This window comes from Gouania willdenowi, chromosome 3, assembly GCF_900634775.1.
Source record: "Gouania willdenowi chromosome 3, fGouWil2.1, whole genome shotgun sequence".
NCBI classification, from domain to species: Eukaryota; Metazoa; Chordata; class Actinopteri; order Blenniiformes; family Gobiesocidae; genus Gouania; species Gouania willdenowi.
In genome coordinates, this window is record NC_041046.1 from 38,274,133 (window position 1) to 38,297,321 (window position 23,189).

The window sequence follows — 23,189 nt, forward strand, 5'->3', positions numbered from 1 at the left end:
ATTTTGGATTGTTGCCACGACTGTTCTAACAAAAAAAAAAAGGTGCGTCAACTTTAACTTTGTTATCATTTAGAACTTTTCAAAACATGCCTGTTTTTTTATCTATCGAATCTGCTTTTAAACCTTTCTATAATTGCAAAAACCATCAGGGCTCAAAAAGATAATGCATTATCAAAACATTAATACTTTGTTAAAAAAAACACTAAACATTTTGAAAAAGCAGGAACACAAAAGTAATCACTTCAGACACTTGTTCACACTTGCATATACAGTGTGTGTGTCACTAATACTCAACTCCCGATACAATTCGATTCACGATACTGGGTTCACGATACGATTCTCTCGCGATTTATTTTACAAAATGGAACTGTAGACAAATGATGATTTAAAAATATTCCTTTATTTTTTGGGGGGAAAAAAAAACATGGTACTATTTTCCTTTTATTTTTCATTGTCAAAAGAATCCCTTGATAAACTATTCAAAACAATACAATTTAACTAAAAATAAATCTTGAATGAAATAAATAAAGGAATAATACAAATGAAGAAGAAGCCTATTAATTTAAATTTTGGTTCTATAGTAAACAATGCAAAACTGCATAATAGTTCTTTTTCTTTTTAAACGTGCAAATGAAAATGTATTTTGTGCCTTAACAATTGGACTTTAAAAAAAAAAAAACCAGTCTGCACTATATTTACGTCAGATAATTGTTTGGACCAGCAGATGGCGCTGGTAACCCAGTGGTCGGTTGGGATGCAGCTATTCTGTGCAGTGAAGAAGAGATGCTATGCTAGCAGACAGAGCTAATAGAAAAACGGGCTTTTTACAGATATTCACGTAATATTACAGATATTCTTTCGGTGCTAAAGGGGTAAGAGGGGTAATGTTTAAGAGTAGAAGGCGGCCAGAAAGAAAGTAGATACAGATTCCGCCCGCCGCTTCAACATCTGGACAAGAGAAGGATAAATATATAGCACTCTCTGTTTAAGAAAAATACTGCGATTCAATTTTCAGAGAATTTATATGAACCGTGATACCTATGAATCGATTTTTAACTGCCTTACGATTAATCGTTACATCCCTACTCCACACACATGAAGTACATATGAAAACCCAACACAGCATAAATATCTTAGTAGTTAAAACTTAGAGCTTTACTCGTACGACCAGTAAAACTAGATTGTGTACGAGTAGACAATGTTGCTTTCCAAGGGCATACAGCTTTCAGGAAAACTTCTCAGCATAAAAGTGTCAACCATAGATTGAACACTCCCAGCATGCAATTACTTGGCTACACGTGTAATGTGAAGAAGAAGAACAACAACAGAAAAGACTGATCCTCTTTATACTTACGTAAGATAACATTGCTTTAAGTTCGTCGTCACTTCTTACTGTGATTCTGTCTCCCACTTCGTCTTCATCTAGAAAACACAGAGTCAAGCACACAATGCAATTATAAAACCCATTATCTAGTAAATAGGCTTTATTTATAAAGTCATTTTATCACCACACAAGTAGTGATAATGCATGTTACATTACAAACATTCACGCCCACTACTAACTACTGTATTAGAGCAGTGGTTCTTGTGCACCATCTTTAGCTTTTTCTAAAACCAAGCATAGCCACTCGTTTGTTGTATACAGTTCATATGTGTCAGCAGACTCCTATTGCTTGTCTGGAGCGACAGTAACTTGACATTTAAGCCATTTATGAAAAACTCAGCATGTATTTTGACATCTCACATCTTCAGAGTAGTGCCAACATTTATGTATTTCTGAGCAGAAATACTCAGAAACAAAAGAACTCTGGGAAATTAACTTGGAATAAAATAATTTAAAAAAAAGATTTAAAGTAGCCCTTGCAATCTGCTCAAATACCCCTGGGGGTACACGAACCGCAAGTGGGGAAGCATTATATGTTATTATTATTATTATCATTGTTTTTATTATTTTATAACTACATCAATAACTATTATTGTCACGATTGATGGTATTGACAGTGCAGCATCATATTAAGGCAGGTACTCACACTCGAAGGCGGTAACGGTGGCTTCAGGCATGACATCTCTGATAGCTGCCTGAAATAATATGGAGAACAAATCACATCAGGGACAAAAACCAAAGGACAGGTTTTAAAGATTCTGACAGTCTGTTAGGATTAACAAGAAAGAACAAATGCCATGAAAGGCAAATTGTTAGTACCAAGAATGTAATGTTGCGGATTGCACATTTCATGGCGATTTTTTGGAATAAAAGGGGGTGGCCATATTTGGACCTACCTTATGGTTATTAATAGAGAGAAAACTTTATTCCAAGCCTTTAAAGTGTGAGGATCAATGATCCAGATAACTGCAAAAATATGTCAAAGAGGATATCTTGTGCTTGGTGGAGGTTTGAAGAGAATAGAATAGACTAGAATGCCCTTCATTGTCATTATACAACTGTATTGGATTAGCACTCTATTAATGCTCTTGTTTCTATATATTAAACTTTTTTATTAACCAAAGTTTTCACACCCAGAGTACGTAAGTATGTACAGAGATGAAGTAAAATAAATGCATTGTTATTTTTCCAACTGTATTTTTTCGTCATGTTTTTCCTTTCCAAAATATTGTATCATTATTGTGAGCCCATTACAGTATAACAGTCTATTGCAGGGGCGTCAAACTAATTTTAGTTCAGGGGTCAAATACAGAGCAGTTTATCTTAAAGGCACACCGTGTAACTTTTATCCACTAGGGGCGCTAGACCAGTAAGTTTCACGCAAGCACCCACAGTGGCCGCAAGCGCCGCAGTACTATTGCAAAAATCAACAGTCAGTGGGGCCAGCCTCCCATGTCTTTTGATTGTGTATGCAGACAGTAGTTGTAACTACGGGATAAGGATTGGCTCTAAGGGCTGGGTCAGTCGGGCTGGGGTGCAAAGCGGGGATGGGCTTGCGCTGCGGCTAGAGGAGGAGCAGCCGCCGCCAGCCTCCTCTCCCCGCCGCCGGAGGCCTGGCGCTCGGCTTCCTCGCCGTCGTCAACCCCTTCGCCAGGGGGCGGCGCAGCGGCCAGGGTCGGGGCGTACGGGGGATGGGTGACCCGGTGTGTACGGGGCGGTGTCCGGCGCCGGGCGGAAGGCGGATTGGCGGAGAGGGCCAGGTCTCAGCGGCATCTTTTTAGCCTCCTCAGAAGCAGTTTTTACATTTTTGCTTGCCTAGGCCATGACCAGGAGTCGAACAGGTGGAAAAATACTAGCAAAAGCCTTAGCGTAATGAATATATCTGAGCCTGTGGTCACATGACTGCCGTAAAGTGATACGTTCTCCAGGCATTCTCCAGGTCCCATGACCTGGCCAAAGACAGTCCGTTTCTCCAAACTTACATGGGCAGTATTTCAAGAGAGAAGCCCCGCCCAGGGCATTGATACGCTGTATATTGACCTGAGGAAACATTTAAAATAACTCCTAGGGGTCAACTCTTTAGGTTGACCCATAGGAAACTCAGCGGTGTGCCTTTAAATTGGCCACAGATTTTAGGAGGGAAACTTACAGGAAGTCATTTTATCGATATTGTGCTCTAGTTGGCACTTCTAATAAATTATACAATATGTACGCACTAATAATATCAAAGCAGTAAGTGACAGACATTAGCCGCTACAGGATCTTGACTTTGAATTTATTTGATTTTGTGACCAAATTTTGTGGAATCATTTAAAGAAAATTGCAGGATTTTGGAAGATAAGAATTATTTAGTAATTTCAGATTAAAAATGACTGCCATCGTGTGGTATAAGTATAGGGGAAATAGTGAGTTTTGCTAATATTGTAGAGTTTCATTGAATCTGTGTATTATTTAGGAGATATCTACAACTGAATTAGTTGGTAATTTCATGGTTCATGACTTCTGAAATTTTTTGCTTGCTGCCGCGGGCCAAATTGGACACTCTATTTTGGAAATATTTACAATTACAATATTGCTTATAACAATATATTTTTATTTCATATTAAAATACCCATTTTAGTAGTCACTGCTTTCACAACGTCTCAGAACAGCATGAGAAGCACAGTCTGATGGATTGCTGAGTGCACCCCAACACAGACCTTCCCCCAAACAAGCCACACTACAGAACTCACTCACACGTACTGTCCCTTACAGGTAAAAAAAAAAAAAGCCAAAAAAAATAAAATTAAAATTAAAATACATTGTGCAGCCATTTATTAAAAAGTGTGCCTGTGCGGCATTTTACATCAGCAACATTTTACCCAGAATTGTCTTTCTAGTAAGACTTTGAGTGAAAAATAGAGATTTATATTGTTTATCGCCATTTTGAGAAAAAAAAATCGAGATACGAGTTTAGGTCCCCATCGCCCAGCTCTAAATGTGTAGCTAGCTTCCATAATATAAACTTCATGTTTGTGTTATTTGTCACAGAACTTTATAACCATAACACAAAAACGGAAGCTACCTTACACCTTACATAACTAATTTTTGGTCAATAACTTAGTCCATAACGTAGTTTTTCATTACACACTCACCAGCAGGTCATTGAAGTTAAGAAGTGATGGAAAATCAACAGACGAGTCCATGTCTCCGGACGGAGTCTTAATACGGATGACTATGGCCTCGGCGTCCATGACAAAATGATTATTTAGGCTGAGGATGATCATATAGAGAGGAAACTAACGAGCACTGATGATAAAGAACAGTGTGTCGGAGTTAATCAGCTAATTTCCTGCAACAGCTGGCTAACCTCATGCTAGCATCCTGTTCATTTCGGACACTTGATTTCACTAGAGTTGAGTCTTGCTAACGCTGACAACCAAACCCTGTCATAACAGCAGCGAAAGCAGATACTCAGTCCAAAAATAATCACACGTAGGTCGTCAGAGTCCAGTTTTACTGAGAGTTAAACGACAATTTTAGCCTTGAGCCCAATTAGACGGAAACGGCGAGTGTGAATATCAACATCCTTTATGTGCTTTTCAAAATAAAAGACAGTTGGTGACGTCATCCGATGAACACGGAAAAACACGTTGAAATCCTTACATCACCTCCTCCGATGCTTTTGGCATTTTAAAGCTTGTATCCTTATTTTTCTCTTGCTATATACGGTTATTGTTGTTTATTATTATTATTATTATTATTATTATTATTATTATTATTATTATTATTATTAATAATAATAATAATAATAATAAGAAGAAGAAGAAGAAGAAGAAGAAGAAGAAGAAGAAGAAGAAGAAGAAGAAGAAGAAGAACTCAAAATGATCACAATTTGTTTTTGTCTCCTTTTTGTAACCATATTTAGTCAATGTATTGAACTGTTTTTTTTTTTCATAAAACTGTTTTTTTCATTTTCTTGTCAGTAATATTTTTTGTAATCTTCCATTTCCTTTATATAATTGTAGATAGAACTGCCCTTTTATACTTTTCAGTTAAACACTAAGTTTTTCATTGTGGTCAATACACTGCTGTTGTGTTCATGTTAAAAATGAAAAATTAAACCAATCAATCATTCAAAATCTGACAAATTTTCTGTTTTTACACTAATTGAAAATAAAATGGATTGACTCAAAATGGACAAACATTGCAGACATAGGACAGATTTAAATATGAGACTATTCCAGAGTATCAACCAAGACTGGAATGCTTCTGCCTTTCCATCATCATCACTGGGAGCCAACATAGGGTAAAAGTTCATTGCATTGATCCTTGGTGAACTGAAATCATCACCTCTACTGTACACATCAGGGTTAAACACCCATTGATCTACATGCAACGCCTGAAATACTTTGCCTAATTGTTACAGGAGAGTAAAGGGGGAGCATGAATAATGCTTCCAGCAGCACTGGCCTCTGATGAAAGGTGGAGGCTCTAAATGGCACTTTGTCAAACACTCTCTCAGGACATGACGTTAAGGTTGTGCTTTAGGGGCGAACCAGGATGAAGGCCAGTCAGCAATCCACATTATCAGAAATCAAAGTCCTGACTTAGCTGTGGAGAAGGAAGGAAGGCCAGCATTCACACTCTGGTAATTAAAAGCCATTTTATCACGTTGCCTTTCCTTCCAGTACCACTTTCCTTGTTATTGACAAGATGCTTCGGACAAAGTGAGTTCAGTTTGACTCTAAACATATAAGGCACACTTATTTAACGCTCTCAGCCGAAAGGAAAAAAAACAAGGAGAACGGGAAGCTGCAAATGTGTCCACAAAATGTCCTTTTCACTTTAAACTGTTCAATTTTCCAAGCTCACATCCTTTTACTCTCAATTTAATTGATTTTCCTCAATTGATGATTATTATTTGATTAGCCTGAGTCAAACGCATTGGTTGGCTTGTTGCGTTTATTGATTAATGAGCCAAAGTGAGCACAGCCTTCGCTCACTATAATGCTGATTTAGAAGTTTTTAAAATGCTATTTGTCTGCTTGTTAAACATTGATTTGCCGCGCACATATTGACTGCTACTTGCTTTGTCCTTAACATTAAGCGTAGTTACATTACCAAAATATTTGCTCGCCTATTACATGTTTCACCTTTCTGAATATGGGGATATTATTTGGATATTATTTTATTTTTAAACTTAACAAAATAAGCGACAAGTAAGAATATGATAGAGAGAATTATCAACTGGTTTTATTAGCATTTAGCCTGTTAACGCCATTCAAAGAATTTCATGGAGCACTGAAGCTAATTTAGGTTAAACCAACCTAAACCCTTTCAAAATAAACTGTAACCCAATAGAGAATAAATAAAATGATGGTGTAGTGTAAGTATATTACATTGACCATAATATCAAAAATAAATCAGTGTTCTCAATATCTTTAGCATGCAGAACCACCAAAGAAATGTATTAAAAGTTGCAATTAAAAGAGAAATAGTACTTTTTTCTTTTTTCTTTTAGATGAATACAGAAATCATTTGATGAAAACTAAACAGAAAATACTCCTCCCTCTGGCTCTAAAATATATGTATCCTCTTCAAAATAAAAGCATGCATTTTACCTTTTTTTTTTCTCCACACATGGCAAAGGTATGTGACTCACATTTGGGTCCCAGCTCACAAGTTGAGTACATTAGTAATAGATTTTACTGAAGTCTGTCAGAATTAAATATGAATATGTTACTGAAAAAAAAAGCCTTATAGCATAAAGGAGATCTTTAAATAGAACATTATAATTGGCCTTAAAGTTCCCACGAGTGGGCAGTGTAAGATTTTTCTCTATCTTCTTCTCAGATATTTTAATTAAACGTCTCCAAAGACAGATGACACGATTAGTACTATTTGAATGTGGTTATTTTAGTTACAAACACAGGAGGCTAGCAGAAGAAACCTATATGTCTGTGTGTCTCTATCTCCGTCTGTGTCTGTTCAAAAGTAAAAAAACAAACAGGCACCTTTATCTCCATGGCTCGGCGGAGTCTGGTACACACGTGATTTAACCATGTATCACAGTGCAGACCATCTCTGCTCTGTGACCTTGAGGTCACGTGAAAACAGTTCACAGTTGTGTTCAAACCAAAGCAACAGAGTGCCAGAAATAAACCAAACATTACTCAGCAGTGAGAGGAAAATTACAATCAGTTCTTATGAAACTGACACTACTTAATTTTGCAATCTGTAATTTGATAGAAAATGTCATTGTTTAAATCTGCAATTCTTAATAAAACAGATTATATACCCTGCAGCTAAATGTAAGTACTAGGGATGTCCTGATACAACTTTTCTTTTCTGATATGATACCGATATTGCAGCCTTGCGTATCGGCCGATACTGATATTGATCTGATATCAGCATGAGTCATACATACTTTTTTTTTTCTCTCTCTTTTTTCTTTAATAAAAATTTATAATTACTTATTTTTTTTAGTGTGGAACGTTAGAAAAGGCTTGATATGGTGATGTCACTCAAACAGAGAACAATAGTCAGCAACCGTAGGTATGAGAAAAACTGACCCATTTATTATCAACCAATTATTGACCTTCAACATAATAATGTCTACAATATTCTACAATTGAATAAACCAAATAAAAATGAATTAAAAAAAACAATTGGAAATCGATATCGGTTCAGGACACCCCTACCAATTTTGACTGTATTTATTAGAGTTGAGACGATTTACTGAGTCAACCATATGGTAGCTGCAAGTGGGCTCACAATAACAATGTGATATTTTTGGAAAGGAAGAACACACACAAAACAAAAAATTGCCATTGGAAAAACAACCATGCTTTTATTTGACTTTAGCATAATTACATACTTACTCTGGGAATTACCTTTTGGTTGAAGTTTTATACATTAAGACTGACATTACGCTTTCATCATTATGACCACACCTGTCATTAGCATGAATAAGGTGTCATGAAGGCTGTCATTAATTGTCGTTCGTCACCCTAACCCTATACTTGACACAAAAAATGCCAACATAGCTCCAAAGGTGTCATAATTGAGCAAAATGTGTCGTAATTTAGTGAACAACACTTAATGACACCTTATTTATGCTAATGATGTATATTGACAGCGTAATGTCAGCCTTATGTATAAAACTTCAAATAAAGTTTGACCAAAAATGGCAGTTCTCTGCGTAATTTCATACTCACTCTAGGTATCACCTTTTCAACTTAATAGAAATATAATAATATTTTTTTTAAAAACATGACAAACAAACAATCTTTTGGCACAATATTGTCTCACCTTTACGATCTATATTGTATTGTGTTTCCTTTTGTTTCTATATTATTAGTGACAAATCTACAACATCTGTAATGGGTAAAACATCCCAGCAGTGAGTACATCTATTGACACTTTACTCACAGTGAAAAATGCGAGTGTGCATTTTGATTCTTTACACACTTTAGAAGATCCTGGCAACGATATTATAGAGACGGAGGGAGAAAAAAAAAACAAAAAAGCTGTGCACTACCATCTGTCAAGGCCTGTGTTCCAGTTTCAGTGTATACACATGCAGGCCCAGCAGCTGAAATAGAGATGTGTCTCCTCAGCCTTGAAGCCTGAAGTCTGTTGTTTATTGACGCTGCCAGAGCTGGAGCACAGATCGATACAACCTCCCTCAGAAGGGCCTTCAACACACAGACTCCAAATTGAGGTCAGGATATGTAGAGGGTTATGGCACTTCAGCAGATATGTATTGCCTGAGAGCCTGTGACCATTTTTTTTAATTTTTTTTAAAGTTCATCTTCAAGTTGACCTGTGGTGAAGCAGAGTGAGCTGGTGAGCCACGACGTGGCTAAACTGAAATGAGTGAAAGTTTCTTTGTCATTTCCTGTGTTTCAGTTTCACCTTTGATGGCTGCGTGTTGTTTATGTTGTTCCTAATAAATGTGAAGTATTGTTGCCATTCTGACCTGCTAACAGGGAGCATAGAAAACATTTACGTCACACATAAATAAGGCATCCCTGCGTCACCTGTGCTTTATACCACGGCTTCTCTTTTACACCGTGATCAAGTGACTCTCTCTAATGAATGCAAGAGGTGGTTACTTATGTGTTCTTTAGTTACAAATATACTTAAAAGGAAAACATTTGATCACACGGTCAGTAGTTCACAAGTACAATTTCATGTTTTTGTCAAAAATAATATAAAAACAGTTTCTTGTCAGAATAAAGTCAGGTTATTTTGACATATCATATCTGATATGATGTTTCTATTGTACTTTCATAAATACATTTATGATTTTATAAGTTTTTGTAATTGCTATTTATGGAATGAAGGAAAAGTAGTCCCAGACATGCATGTCTTCCTAATATTTGTACAGTTTGCCCCACTATTTTGGATCAAAATTGATCAGATTGAAGAAAATATTAGACATATTAATTGATTATAGAGTAGTTAGTTCATAAGTCGTTGGTCTAAAACACAATTTCACTCCTAAACCTTTCTGGTTTGTCAGTCTAAATTTGTAAATCTTCGAAAGTAAATGCGCAAAAATACAAATTATAACAAAAAACAAAAAAGTGAATTCTTCAAAAACACACAAAATGAAGACGGGAACACACAAAAATGACAGAAATATATACAAAATGACAAAAAAAATATATAGAATGTAAAAAAAAGGCAAATTAATACACAAATTGACTCCCAAAACACACAAAACAACAACAAACACACACAATTATGTAAATACACAAAATGAGTCTCAAAACGCACAAAAGTACAACATACAATGACAGAAACATATACAAAATGACAAAAAAATCTAGAATGTCAAAAAGAATAACAAAATTAATTCCAAAACACACATTAATACACAAAATGACTCACAAAACACACAAAATGACCACAAACACATGCACAAACTGACGTAAATACACAAAATGAGTCTCAAAACACACAAAAGTACAACATACAATGACAGACACATATACAAAATGACAAAAAAATATAGAATGTCAAAAAGAACAACAAAATTAATTACAAAACACATATTAATACACAAAATGACTCACAAAACACAAAATACAACAACAAACACACACAAAATGACGTAAATAGACAAAATGACAACAAAAACACATAAAACAACAACAAAAGTACATTAGAATGACAGAAAAATATAAAAAATGACAACAAAAACACACAAACCCTTTATTCTTTTCTGTATCACTGTAATGCTCAGATTGGTCATTGTTCTAAATGCTGACATTAATAATGTGGCCCTTGGAATAGACCATCATATTTCATGTGGCCCCAGGTGTCATAAAAGTTGCCCATCAACATAGATCACAGTTCAAACTCTAAAGTTCGATCACAATTGGAAAAACTAAAGCTCAAACATCCATTAAAGTGAAAATGTGAAACACTAATATCATAATGAATTGGTGGCAGAGGAACTCAAGCGTATTTTAGGTTTCAGAGAGATGCAACAACCACACTGACAGCTCATTTTCAATAAATGTAAATAGAAAAGACTGAAAAGTCTTGGCCTAGTGAAACAAAGGCGATACTGTAACTGTATATACTGTAGATGTTGGTTTGCATGAATGTGGTCAAGATGCGTGACCACCTCTAACCACACGGTGCTTAGACGCTCAGTGTCAGGTGACCCGTTTGTCAGCTGAAATATTCATCAAACACATCAATGGAAAGTCCGACTGTTGGTTTCAGCAGACGACTGCAGCTCAATAATTGATGGACGATGAGATAAATGACTGAGCTTGGGAAGGCGGTGGGATGGTGGTATTAATACGTATTAAATGATTAATAAAGTTTGGTACGGAGCATTACATTGGTACCTCAAAGCTGAAAGATGTGGATTTTATCTTAAAGGGTATTTATACCAGCATGGGATAATGCAAATACAAATACAGTCACAACTGTTGTGTTGTAGTACATTAGCTGTTAGCTCTTATTCTTAGCACAGGACAAGTGCTGGCGAATCAGAACAGATAAATGTCGGAATCAGAATCAGAATCAGAAATACTTTATTTATCCCACGGGGAAATCATTTATGCAGCTGAGGCTTAGAAAAAACAAACCAAACAAACAAAAAAAAAACTATTAGAATAGGTAAGTAAACATGTCCAATTGAGAAAGTAACTGAAATGATTTAAGACAAGTTAAAGTTGGAAAAGTGAGAAAAAAGCAGGAGCCACTGTAACAGGCAGCAGTCACGGTGGCGCATGAGCACTAATTAGAATGAATTAATTAGGCATCCTGCAAGTTCAAACAGACGATGAATATATATATATATATATATATATATATATATATATATATATATATATATATATACAGATCCTTTCCAAACAATTAGAATATCATGCAAAAGTTGTTTAATTTCCATAATTCCATTCAAAAAGTTAAACTTACATATATTATAGATTCAGGGGCCACAATTTAAACAAATTGCTGTTTTTGTGGGTTTTATGATGGAAAATTATGTAAAACTAAACAAATAAATACTTGAAATCGTTTAAATCCTGCGCCCTGAATCTATAATCTATGAAAGTTTAACTTATTGAATGGAAATTAAACAACTTTTCCATGATATTCTACATTTTTGGAAAGGGTCTGTATATATACATATGTTTTAATGCTACTGTATATTATGACTGGATTTCAATTAGCATATCTTTTTAAATCATTGTCGGCAAATAGTGACTATATTAGTAAATGCTTCAGGTTAGAACATACAAACAGGCTTTGGCTTCCTGTCAATTTGGTTTCCAAATAAACCTTTAAGTATCAGGCTGATGGATTAATATTTCATGTGAACTTTCAGGATTTATTTATACGTAAATTTAAGAATACCTCAGTCAGAAATCTAATAACCTCAGATGTTTCCTCATTTTCGTGATTTAAAAACCATTGTTAGAAATTCCTCTTTATTAGGAAATAGGAATTTCCTAATAAAGACGTGCTGTTGTGGTGTGTGTGCATCTGTCTGTGTGTGTGCGTGTGTGTGGTCACGCCATCTCATTGTAGTGTATAACAAAAGGCCTGGAAACACAACCTCCAGAGGTCTCACCTGGATGCAGCGGCCCCCACTTTTTTATTAAAAGCCGCAATCCTGCAGCTGGGGCTCCGTTACACGACAATGTAACAAAGCCTTACAAGGGCAAACATATGCGACCCACACCCAACCTTCAAATGTGCCCCAATAGATGGATCTCCTGGCTCATCCCTGTCTTACAATAAGTTAGAATGCAAATTGAAGTCGACTGCTTCCAAAGGATATCTATGGGGGTATTGTTGTCGGCCTCAAACGGCCTTTTTCGTGAGCTCCCCTTGTTTAAGTATTGAAATGTCTTCATACTGAAGAATAATGCAGTCGTCTATCAAAAGGAATGTGTTAAGCTTCGACTATAATTTGTTTTTTCACCCCTTTTTTTTCTGAAAGACATTTGTATAATGAGATTCAACACCTTCAATGGTTGATTCAAAAATGTTAAGTTCTGCCCAGTGTCTGCGCTGCCAAAGCGGGCTTTTGACGTCTGTAGTCACCACCACATGATCTCCTGGACAATTATTAGAGTTTACATCAAGCAACAGAACCACTGAGGGAGGTAAAGTGTCTAAAACTCTCTGCAGAGACTTGGTAGCAACGTGGCAAGATAATTACAGGTCACATGGAGCAGCTCAGAAACACAGAGGCAGCATGGAGAGTCAGGCCTGTCGAGCTGTCTCACATCTCTCACACACACACACACACACACACACACACACACACAAACACACACAAGAAAAACTTACAAAGGTGATATTAACAAAACACGTGATCTTAAAGGGATCTTCCACTGTTTTTACAAATGTATCCTAAAATCTTTGAAATGTTCTTATAACAAGATCAATGCCTAACAAAACACATTATTTTGCACCATATTCATTTTATTAACTTTTAAAAATGGGTCTACTTTACCGTTTGAAATCATGTGATTGAAGACATCACACAGCACCGTTTGCCTGTAAACATCCCATTGTTTTCTGTTGGAGTGAAGCATTCAGTCTGCTTTCTAGATCATTTAGCAGCTTTTTAGATCATTTAGCAGAATTTTCAGTCAAAATTTCAATTTCTGCTGCTTTTGGTTGCTCTAAATAACGAGGAAAAGTCAAAGATGTGGATATAACCCTCTTTTGTTTACAGATAGAGGATAAAAACAGTTGTAACCCAAAATGTAATCTCTGACCAGGGTAAACCAAAGAGGTTTATGTCGACATCTTTAACTTTTCCTGTAAATTTAGAGATAGATAAATAAGGAAATAAATAAATGAATCCTATTGACAGGTAAGGTCAAAAGCAGGACAAAGCATTATGACATTATTCAGGAACAACTGAAAAAATATATTCTCTGAATATACAAGGAAGGGGCCCCACACCTTTTTGAATTTACAAGAGAGGCCCCTTAATGTTCATCAAATTTTTTCAAGTTTCAAGTTGTTAAAATAGTATTTTATCCAGAGGGTGTGACACGTCAAGCTGGTAAAGTGACAAAGGAAATAACATGGGATTGTGGTATAGTTAAAGGTACCAGAGAGATGCAGTAATAGCATTAGGTTGTAGAGAGATACTGGTTATCTCTGACAGAGTTTTTAAAAATAGCAGCCCCCCCACACACACACACAGTTTCTCCTCCCAGAGGGCCTTCACAGTATTCAAGAAGGATGGAGAAATGGCCTGAATTTGATTATAAATCTGTGAAATCATACCTTTCTTCCTAATTGGGGATTGAACATATAGAAGGCATCTCGGGCTGTGTCAGCAGGTAGTTTAGGAAATTGAGGAAACGCATCCCGAGTGAAACTTCGAGGATGTAGGTGTCTTTGGGACGGAGAACAGCTCCTGGAGTCATTCACTCACTCACACGCCAATGGGACTGAGCTACCATGCAAGGCGCTAGTCGACCATTGGGAGCATCTTCGGGTCCAGTGTCTTGCCCAAGGACACTTTGACGCATAGACAGGTATAGACTGGGATCAAACCCCCCACTTCTTCATCAGAAGACGACCCCTCTCCCACCTGAGCCCCAGTCGCCCAAATGTAGGAAGCAAGGGTTTTAATATTACAATATAATTTGCTTAAAGTATTTAAGCTATATGTAATTTGCTGCTTGTAATACTACCTTCTCGTGGTCAAATGAGGAACTACTCATAAATGGGTTATTACTGTGATAGAAATGTGTTATTTACCAAGAACTTCTTAGAGATTAAAAGTAGCATCTATAAGGTTTTCAAACAGCTTTTTAACCCATCCTTATAAACTCAAGCAGTGAGACAAGTGACAGCAGCAGTATAAGCTGAAGTAATTGAATTGGACAGAGCCTTTACCTGCAGGACTAACTGGTTCGGGGTACTTTCAACCCCCCCTCAGCACTGGGTCGTTTGTTATCAGCTCGTGGCTGCTCGGTGCAATTGGCTGGGCTCCTCTGAGGTGAAAGGTCAAGTATTTAAAAGGGAATTACTTCAATGACACAATAAGAGATGACATTTTATTTGACGTTTCTCTACCACTTTACTCGCCTGCAACATCCAGCCGCTGTCCTGCATCCTAACTGCTCCCCAGGGAGCACTCAGCGTGTGTGTGCGTGTGTGTGTGTGTGTGTGTCTGTGTGTGAGTGTGTGTGTCCTACTCAAGTAGAAGAGCTGTTACTTGATTGAAATTGTACACAAATACAAGTAAGTCATACATAAAATACTCAGGTACAAGAAAAAAGCAGCTCAAATAAATAGTACTCAGAGTAAAGTTACTTTCACCCCCACACACTTATTTTTGGTAATAAATCTTGCCACGGTTTCCTTGCATACAGTAAACATCTCATGTATAAACTTAAAAAGGATACATGTTTACATTATGAGAGTATTTTTACTGTAATGATCATTCTCGATATTTAGCGTTACCGTAAAGTGTCATTAAAGACTTCTATAGCTGAATTATTATCGATCAAAAAATTGCAGGTGCACATGTACATTTACATTTTAAACAGGCTATGAAATAAGTGCAATTTAAATCAACCCTAAACCTTATTATTTATTCTTACCTCTGACAAAAAGGTAATATTTTCACCAGCATTTATTTTTATTTGTTTGTTTGTCTGTTCGTAAGATTACAACAGAAGCCTAGGCAGAGTTTGAGATTCTTGCCGGTGGGAGGGGAAAAGAAAAAATAGAATTAATTATATAAACCGTCTCGAGATTCGCACCAACAACAATGTGTGTAACATATACAATAATTCAAAAAATATTAGTAACATAATTGATCATGTTGACTACAAAAATGCGTAGTTTAATGTTGTAAATTCATGATGAAATCAGGCCAATGGCCGCTTTGTGCTTCAATTTTGCTGCAGTAAAAAACAACAAAAATTGCTGCAGTACCATACATGAACTGTTAGGGGCAGTGTTGCTTCACCATTTCCATTGTGAGGAAGAATTGCGCAGCAGAAAAAAAACCAACCTACAGTCTCAAAAGTTTGGGTACTACAAATGAATTCATATATATTTTGTACAGTCACTGTTTTATGACATTTAAAATATTTGTATATTATGTACATTTTATTAATAATTATTATTTTGAATGAATTGGGGAAAACTGTAATTAAAACTTTTGACCACTGAGGGGGCAATGCTCCCCCGGCTCCACATGCAAACTCTGCGTATGGTCAGAGGTGCTAAACAAATTTTGACAAAATTTTAACCAATGACGGATCTCACGCCATGGAAGTTTTTTTTTTTTTTTGGCTTATACAATTTTGGAATGAACCCAGAACAATATACTGATTCTGGATCAGTTTCAAAAATCTCTCATCATCAGGGGTGAAAATTCAAAAATTCTTATCTCAGTTTGAATTGATCGATTTCTTAGAAATTTGACAAAGCTATGTCGGGTTGGTTCCACTAATACCAAATGCATTTCATCCAGATGGGGTTGCGCATTGTGAGAGCTCTTGTTAGGACGTAATATTGATGTCTATGAGTCAGTTTGTAGCATTTTTCTATACGTGTGTATTTCCTACTGCGTCTCTGTCAGGTGTATTTAGACTGTATAGACTGCAGATGTTGCTTTGGATTTGTGCATTGTGTGTGTATGTGTTTGTGTGTGTGTGTATGTGGTGGCTGTGAATGATTGACACCAGACATGTGTGTCCCACCCAGGGGGATCGCTGAGGGGGTTTGTCTGGCAGGTCATTATCAGTGTGTCACGCTGCAGCATGACGGCTACTTCCTCTGAGACAAAAGACACAACACACAACAACTCCTCCTCGAGTCATTGAGGAATGCCTATCCACGCCAATCAATTGGGCGATCAATTGGGGACCAACTGGCAACTCCCGTGCAATCAATACGGCCCTTGTTGCCTGGCTGTAGAAGTGCCACAATGGCTGTGGCACTTAATTAAGTTGTTAATTGCAGTGTTAAGCTTTCTCAGGTACCCTCCCTCGACAGTAATTGAGAGTGGCTGGACAATTCGGCTATCGGCAGCACTTTGCTAAATTTAATCACAAATCCGAGTAATGGCAGAGGCTGTAACACAAAGAGCCAAAGCACAGTGACACTGTCACTAATGTTGAGGGGAGACAAGCAGCGATGTTGGAGTCTGACATAACGCTGGCTGTTTGCAGAATGCAGTTGATTGCAGCACCTGAACATCTGGATTATACCAGGCAGATGTCGCTGTGTGCCAAGTACGGACTGTAATTTTTAGGCCGGGCTACCGAACTCAAAACACCACTCACTTTGTTCTTCTTGTTGTTGTTGCTGTGTACACTAGTTAAAATCGCTACTCTTCTGTTATTCGTGAACAGATTGGACTGAAATTTGTGCGTATAATCTATGGATGTGTTCGAAAACACGAAAGTCGATTTCTCATTAATTATCATTAATCAAATATTACGACAGTTGGTGGTACCAAATCATTGGCACATACCAATATATAAATGGGGCCCATTACCCCGTACGTGTCACGGGGGCACCAGGGGGGACCCCGGGGGCCCCGTTTTTCAAATGACTACTCCTTTGTTAGTTCTCATTAGATCGGTAAGCAGTTTGGTATGAATACTCTATGAATGAATATGATGAGATGGTCTGAGCCCTTGTTTTGGAATGGGGACCAGGGGCCCACCCCCCATTTCTGGTAATTTCCAAATTTATGGTAACATAGTCATGTGATATATCGTTTCAAAGGTAATTCAATGTAGATTATGATTATGACAATTTGATTAGGGGCCCGAGGGGCCCGTGGGCCCACCCCCATTTTTTTGGCAATTTCCATGAAAGTTGTTTTCTCATTAATTTATGAGTCAAATATTGTGACAGTTGGTGGTACCGAATCATCGACACATACAATATATGGGTGGGGCCTGATACTACCATGTGCCACGGGGGTGCCATGAGGCCCCAATTTAAAATGACTACTCCTCCTTTAATGCTCATTGAATCAGGCTGTAATTTGACATGGACATTCTATGAGAGGATGTCAAGAGCCTCTCTGAGACCTTTTTGAAAGTGGGGGAACGGGGACCCACCCCCTTTTCCGGTAATTTCTAAATTTAGCGGAACATATGTAGCCGTGTGATTTTTTTAAAAAAATTTTATACGTAGTCGTGTGATATATAATTTCAAAGGCAATTAAACGTAGATTGGTTTTGGTAGGTTTCTCGTGATACTGTGCATTATGACGTCTCCACCTTCTCTAGAAAAAGTTCAAGGGAAAAAAAAAAGATTTTACGTTAAGTTTTGTATTTTTTGCCAAATTAAATTAGAAATTTTAGTTATTAAGCTAATTAAAATGTCATGTTAAGGTTACTACAAAAAGTAATTGTCATTAAATCAGGTTAGAAGTGTAGTGGTAACCTGATTTGTAACCATGAGGGTCACTGGTTTTAAACCCTACTGCGGGTCATGACTATGGGCCCTTGAGCAAAGCCTTTTAACATAACTGCTCCTCTATGCTACAGCCTGAAGGTGGGAGAAGCAAAGGAAAGAAGGATATAGTATCAGTATTTTACTTTTGGGTAATACAAATTATTGAGTATAGGATAAACTGAAAACTTTTAGTTGCCCTTTCTTCATGTTAAGTTTACTAAAATATAGATTTGAGACCATTTGAATGATCAAATCCATGTCAATTTAATCAATTATGTTAATTTAACGTTTTAACTATTTTCAAAGAACTTCAGTCAGTTGAAACAATTAATTTAAGTTGATCCAACTATTTTATTTTTTCTTCAAGCAGGTGGTTTTTATCTGTATTTTTTTTTTACATTTCAGAGATTGGTCTAAATCAAGGGTGTCAAACTCATTGTAGTTCAGGGGCCAAAAAACGGAGAAGTTTGATCACAAGTGGGCCAGAAATTTTATGCAGAAAAAATTATAATTTCAACATTATTGTGACCTAGTTTGCTCTTCTACATATAAAAAACACAAGAATACTTAAAATTTCTTTGATTTTGATTTAATTAAGGGAAATATTATCTCATGATTTGAGGAAAATTGAAGGATTTTGAAAGAATTTTGAAGTTTTTCAACTGTTTAACATTAAAAATGACTTGATTCGTGCTATATAAGGAAAGGGAAAAATATGAGCCCCTATAAATATTGTTGAGTTTCATTTACACAATGATTCATGTTTACTTTGTCCTACGGGCTGAATTAGATGCTACAAAGTGTTGGATAATGAATCATAACAATCAAACCACTAGAGCGGACATGGGCTCGTCTGTGAACGGTCGCATTTATAGACCTTGGAGTCGCTGTTAGCTTACCAATAAACAGGAAGATATTTGTGACCCTTACAATAAGTGTTGACTAGGCCACTGGGAGTGAGGCCCAAGGCCAAAGCAGGCTGACTTGATGATACTGTATCATGTTTTTCTGCAGTCAGTGCCTTCTCCTCGTCCTTCACTCTCTGCTCTGTTTCAGGTGTCGTGAAGCTGATGATGACAGTTCCTGATCTGTGGTTCACGGCTCCTTCTGTCCACTAACCCCAACCAGTCGACGCAGATGGCTGCCACCTCTGAACTTGGTACTGCTGGAGATTTCTTCCTGTTTAAAGGGAGTTGTTTCTTCCCACTGTCGCTAAATGCTTCTTCATGTGGATCTTGTTGGGTTTTCTCTTTCTTATTATTAATTTTATATTTTGATAAGAACATTGAGATGACTTTGTTGTAAACTGCACTATACAAATAAAGTTGAATTGAATTGAATTTGGCCCACGGATTTTGAGTTTGACACATTTGGTCTAAATCAATAAAACCAAGCTGTTTTTTAAGTTTTCCTGATAGAATAACACACTATAGTTATAGTGGTGCTCTAACACGTGTTCACACTGAGGGGGTGATTACCACAACTGGCTCCAAACAGGGTGGGGACCTCTGCCATGGAGCACGTTTATGGCGTTATTAGCATACATCTCCCTGCCTTACCTCTCTTTGTAGCTTAATCTCATTTCATTTAAATGGGATTCCGATGAAATGGTGTCCTTCATTTTATCAAACGACTTGGAGCACAGCGGGCGTCGTCGCTCTTGTGCTGCTTTGCCTGGAAATTAGAGCGACGCCGGCATGAGCCGAAGGCATATCAAATCATCATTACCAAACGGAAGCTTCTATTGCAAATGTTTTCCAGCGTCGCACATCTACTTCATTGGTGTCCAGAGACGTAGTGAAAGTGGCGCACGGCTCTTCTGAGACTTGGTTGGAGCGTGTTTGAGTGTAGTGGAGCAGGAAAAAGTGGAAGTAGCGTGGAGAGAGTGAGGAACAACAGCGGCTGCTCAGGGCTCTGTGAACAGGCTTGCCATTGATTAAAACAGCAAGGTGTGCAATAAAAGGAAAGGCAAAGAGTAGCCGTCCATATGGACCCTCGGACCCTCAGGCTCTGGCCGTCAATTGGGCCATTCCATCCGCCACTGTTTCCCCTTTTCTTCCCTGTGACACCCCTTTTCTTTCTGCGGTCCCCAGATGGTAAAAACAATTTTCCAGCCCTGTGTCTCTCCCCTCTACTGCCACTCTGCAACCACAAAGGGCCCTGGCTCTGACTCAACCATTTACTCCAGTAATTAACAGCACCCATACCACAACAATTACTGCCACGAGGCCACTACGCACTCGCTCTCTCTCTCTCTCGCACACACACAAGGGTTAACTCTGTCACTGTAAGATTTAAAAGGGAAGGTAATAGCTGGGAGCTGCATATATAAAATTCAAATAGTAAGAACAAAAAGGTGAAAACAACACACCGGCTCTACAGCAATGATTACCTCATAATTAGAGGAGACAAAGCTCTCTACCTATCAAGTGGCAAAACACTGTAATTACTGCCCTGACAGAAAATCAAAGGCTACTTTGTAAGCAGCAGGAAAAATTAACATTTTAGGCCCTGAAGCTGTATGTCCTGATTAGAAACGTATTAAATCAATGCATTGCTAACTGCCACACATAAATACGTCCCCTGCTGAAGGGGCCAGTAATTGCGAAAGCAAAATGTGGGTTTCAATTTCACAGGGATGTGTGCTGTTAATTGTAATGGCTGAATAATATGGCAAGCCCTCACTCCTTTTGTAGTGAGAAGACGCAGGCAGAGATGCACTTTCCACAAATGTGTTTTTGGAGTGAAGATCAAAGCGTGAGCGCGGATTGTTGTTAGCCTTTTTCACCAAAGCGTTCAGATCCACCAGCTTTGTCGCATATTGAAATAAATTGTGCAATAAAAGTAATCAAATTCCAGACATCTTTCATGCACTTCTGAAAGGTTACTTAGATTTAAAAATCTGATTAATAGAAGAATAGAGGACGTATTTTGTTTAGTTTGTTTGTTGACAAAGGGTCATGTGACTCAAACTTTGGGATTGCGTTGCACATTGCATTGTGGGATTTGGAGTCCCATAGAAGAATGCAAAGACAGTGCCAAATATGATTTTTTTTTACATACCTCATCTTTACTATTATTTCTTGTGTTCCTTCGTCCGACATATCATGTGATGATATGACATCATGCAGATTTTGTATTCGGGCGTTTCTGTGGAAAGCCCAACTATCTACATTCGCCATTGTTTTGTCAAAAACTATAATTCTATGAAAACACCAGAAATGCCTATTCAGCAGGGTTTTTTGGGTTCACACTGGCATCAGTTGTGGACTAGAACAACTATAGGATGAAATAGAGGTACAGCTAAAAAAAAAAAAAAAAGCTAGTAGCAGCTTTAGTTCAGTCGTGCTCAAGTTTGGCCCTTTTTGCTCTCAACATCATAATAATACATACATTTAAACACTAAATGTCTGTTGTATTGGACATCAGTGTAGAGAATCGTTGTTTTCCTTTTTTTTTTTATCATGTTTTTTATACCATACCATGTTTGAGTGGCTGAACTTAAGACGTAAAGTAAAGGTGACAAGGTTTCTAAAATGAAAATTGGAGATTAACAATAAAAACAAATGTCATCAAGATGAAGTTAACAAACTGGCATTATTAAGGTTTCAGTTATTTTGACATATTTAATCATATTTAAACAATGTGGCTCTATAATGTTGTTAGCATTCCCTAATAGCAATAAAAGGAATAAAATACAGTATTAGTGGTAAAAGAGTGATAAAATAAAACTGTGGGGAGGGGTTGTACTAATGTAAGTGTGCCGTACGTACGACATGTATCCAATACACAAATACTGTTAATATACACATTAAAATGTACATTTTACATGTCCTAAACAGTGCAACATTTAAAAGTTGCATATTTAGAAAAAAACAGAATTTGCACAAATGTACTGTAAGTTGTTTTAAGTAAACCTCCAGGGAGGCCTTTAGCATCTTAAAATGATTAATGGCGACAACGATATTGAAGGTGAAATTTAATCCCTGCCTGAATGAGTTCCTCATTAAATTCCAACTCACCTAATATCTCAACTGATCAGCTTGGTAAAGCATAGACGATCCATTGCAGATCGCTGGGTATAGTTTTCAGCTTTCATTACATTTACAAAAATCATAATTCACCATCTTCTAAATTTCCCGCCTGCACATTGAACATGTGACCCATCAAAAGCCACATGGGTCGTGACCCACCTTCCTCCAGTTCATGTTTAAATTGATAAAAGCTGCAGTGGGAATGCCATCTGATCCCTGGCATCTTTAACATGCCCACAATGAGCTTCTTGGGAATACAACTAATTACTTCACATCTGTATTTATTTGATCCAGAAGGAATTCTCCCTTCTGTTATCAGTGGAATGCTTTGCCAGCTTGGACTAACAGTGATTTATCTCAGTGACACTTCTGGCATGGACTCCAAGCTGCACTGAAATCAATAGAGGAATAACATGGAGGAGGAAGTTTTCCTCTCAGCAAAACTGCCATGCATAAAATCCAGAAGCATAAATAAAGCACGGCTGCGCTCGCAGGTTTGCTGAATCAGACCCAAGGAAAATAACATACAAGCTGTTTGTTAATGGTACCTCAAAGAGAAGCTTTCACTACTGCAGCATATTAAGTGAAACCTAAGAGCGCCCAGTGTGGAGACAACAGACAATAACAGACACTGACAGACACAATCACACCATCTTCATTCCAGCTTCTACTGACCTCTCCTGTGCATAGAGAAAACTGCAAGCAGCTCAACTGACTGATCTGAGCAGGAAGCAGGAAAAATAGAGGTTTTTCCTGTGGTTTTGGACTGATATCCATTGCAGTGTTTACCTCAGAGTGCCTCCAATATGGCCGCGCATCTGCTCAAGATACCTAGATCTACAAGTCAGTCGTTT

At 37.4% G+C, this 23,189-nt stretch overlaps 1 protein-coding gene across 1 annotated transcript in view; it reads right to left on the reverse strand.

Moving 5' to 3' along the window:
• Positions 1–4,957, reverse strand: part of map2k5 (mitogen-activated protein kinase kinase 5) — a 70,950-nt gene extending 65,993 nt beyond the window's left edge. The window contains exons 1-3 of the mRNA XM_028443024.1: positions 4,519–4,957; positions 2,031–2,079; positions 1,355–1,422 (exon numbers count right to left, since the gene is read on the reverse strand). Of these exons, the coding sequence (XP_028298825.1) occupies positions 1,355–1,422; positions 2,031–2,079; positions 4,519–4,650 (249 nt within the window). The 5' untranslated portion in view covers positions 4,651–4,957. The remainder of the gene's footprint in view (positions 1–1,354; positions 1,423–2,030; positions 2,080–4,518) is intronic.
• Between the last annotated feature and the right edge of the window lie 18,232 nt (positions 4,958–23,189).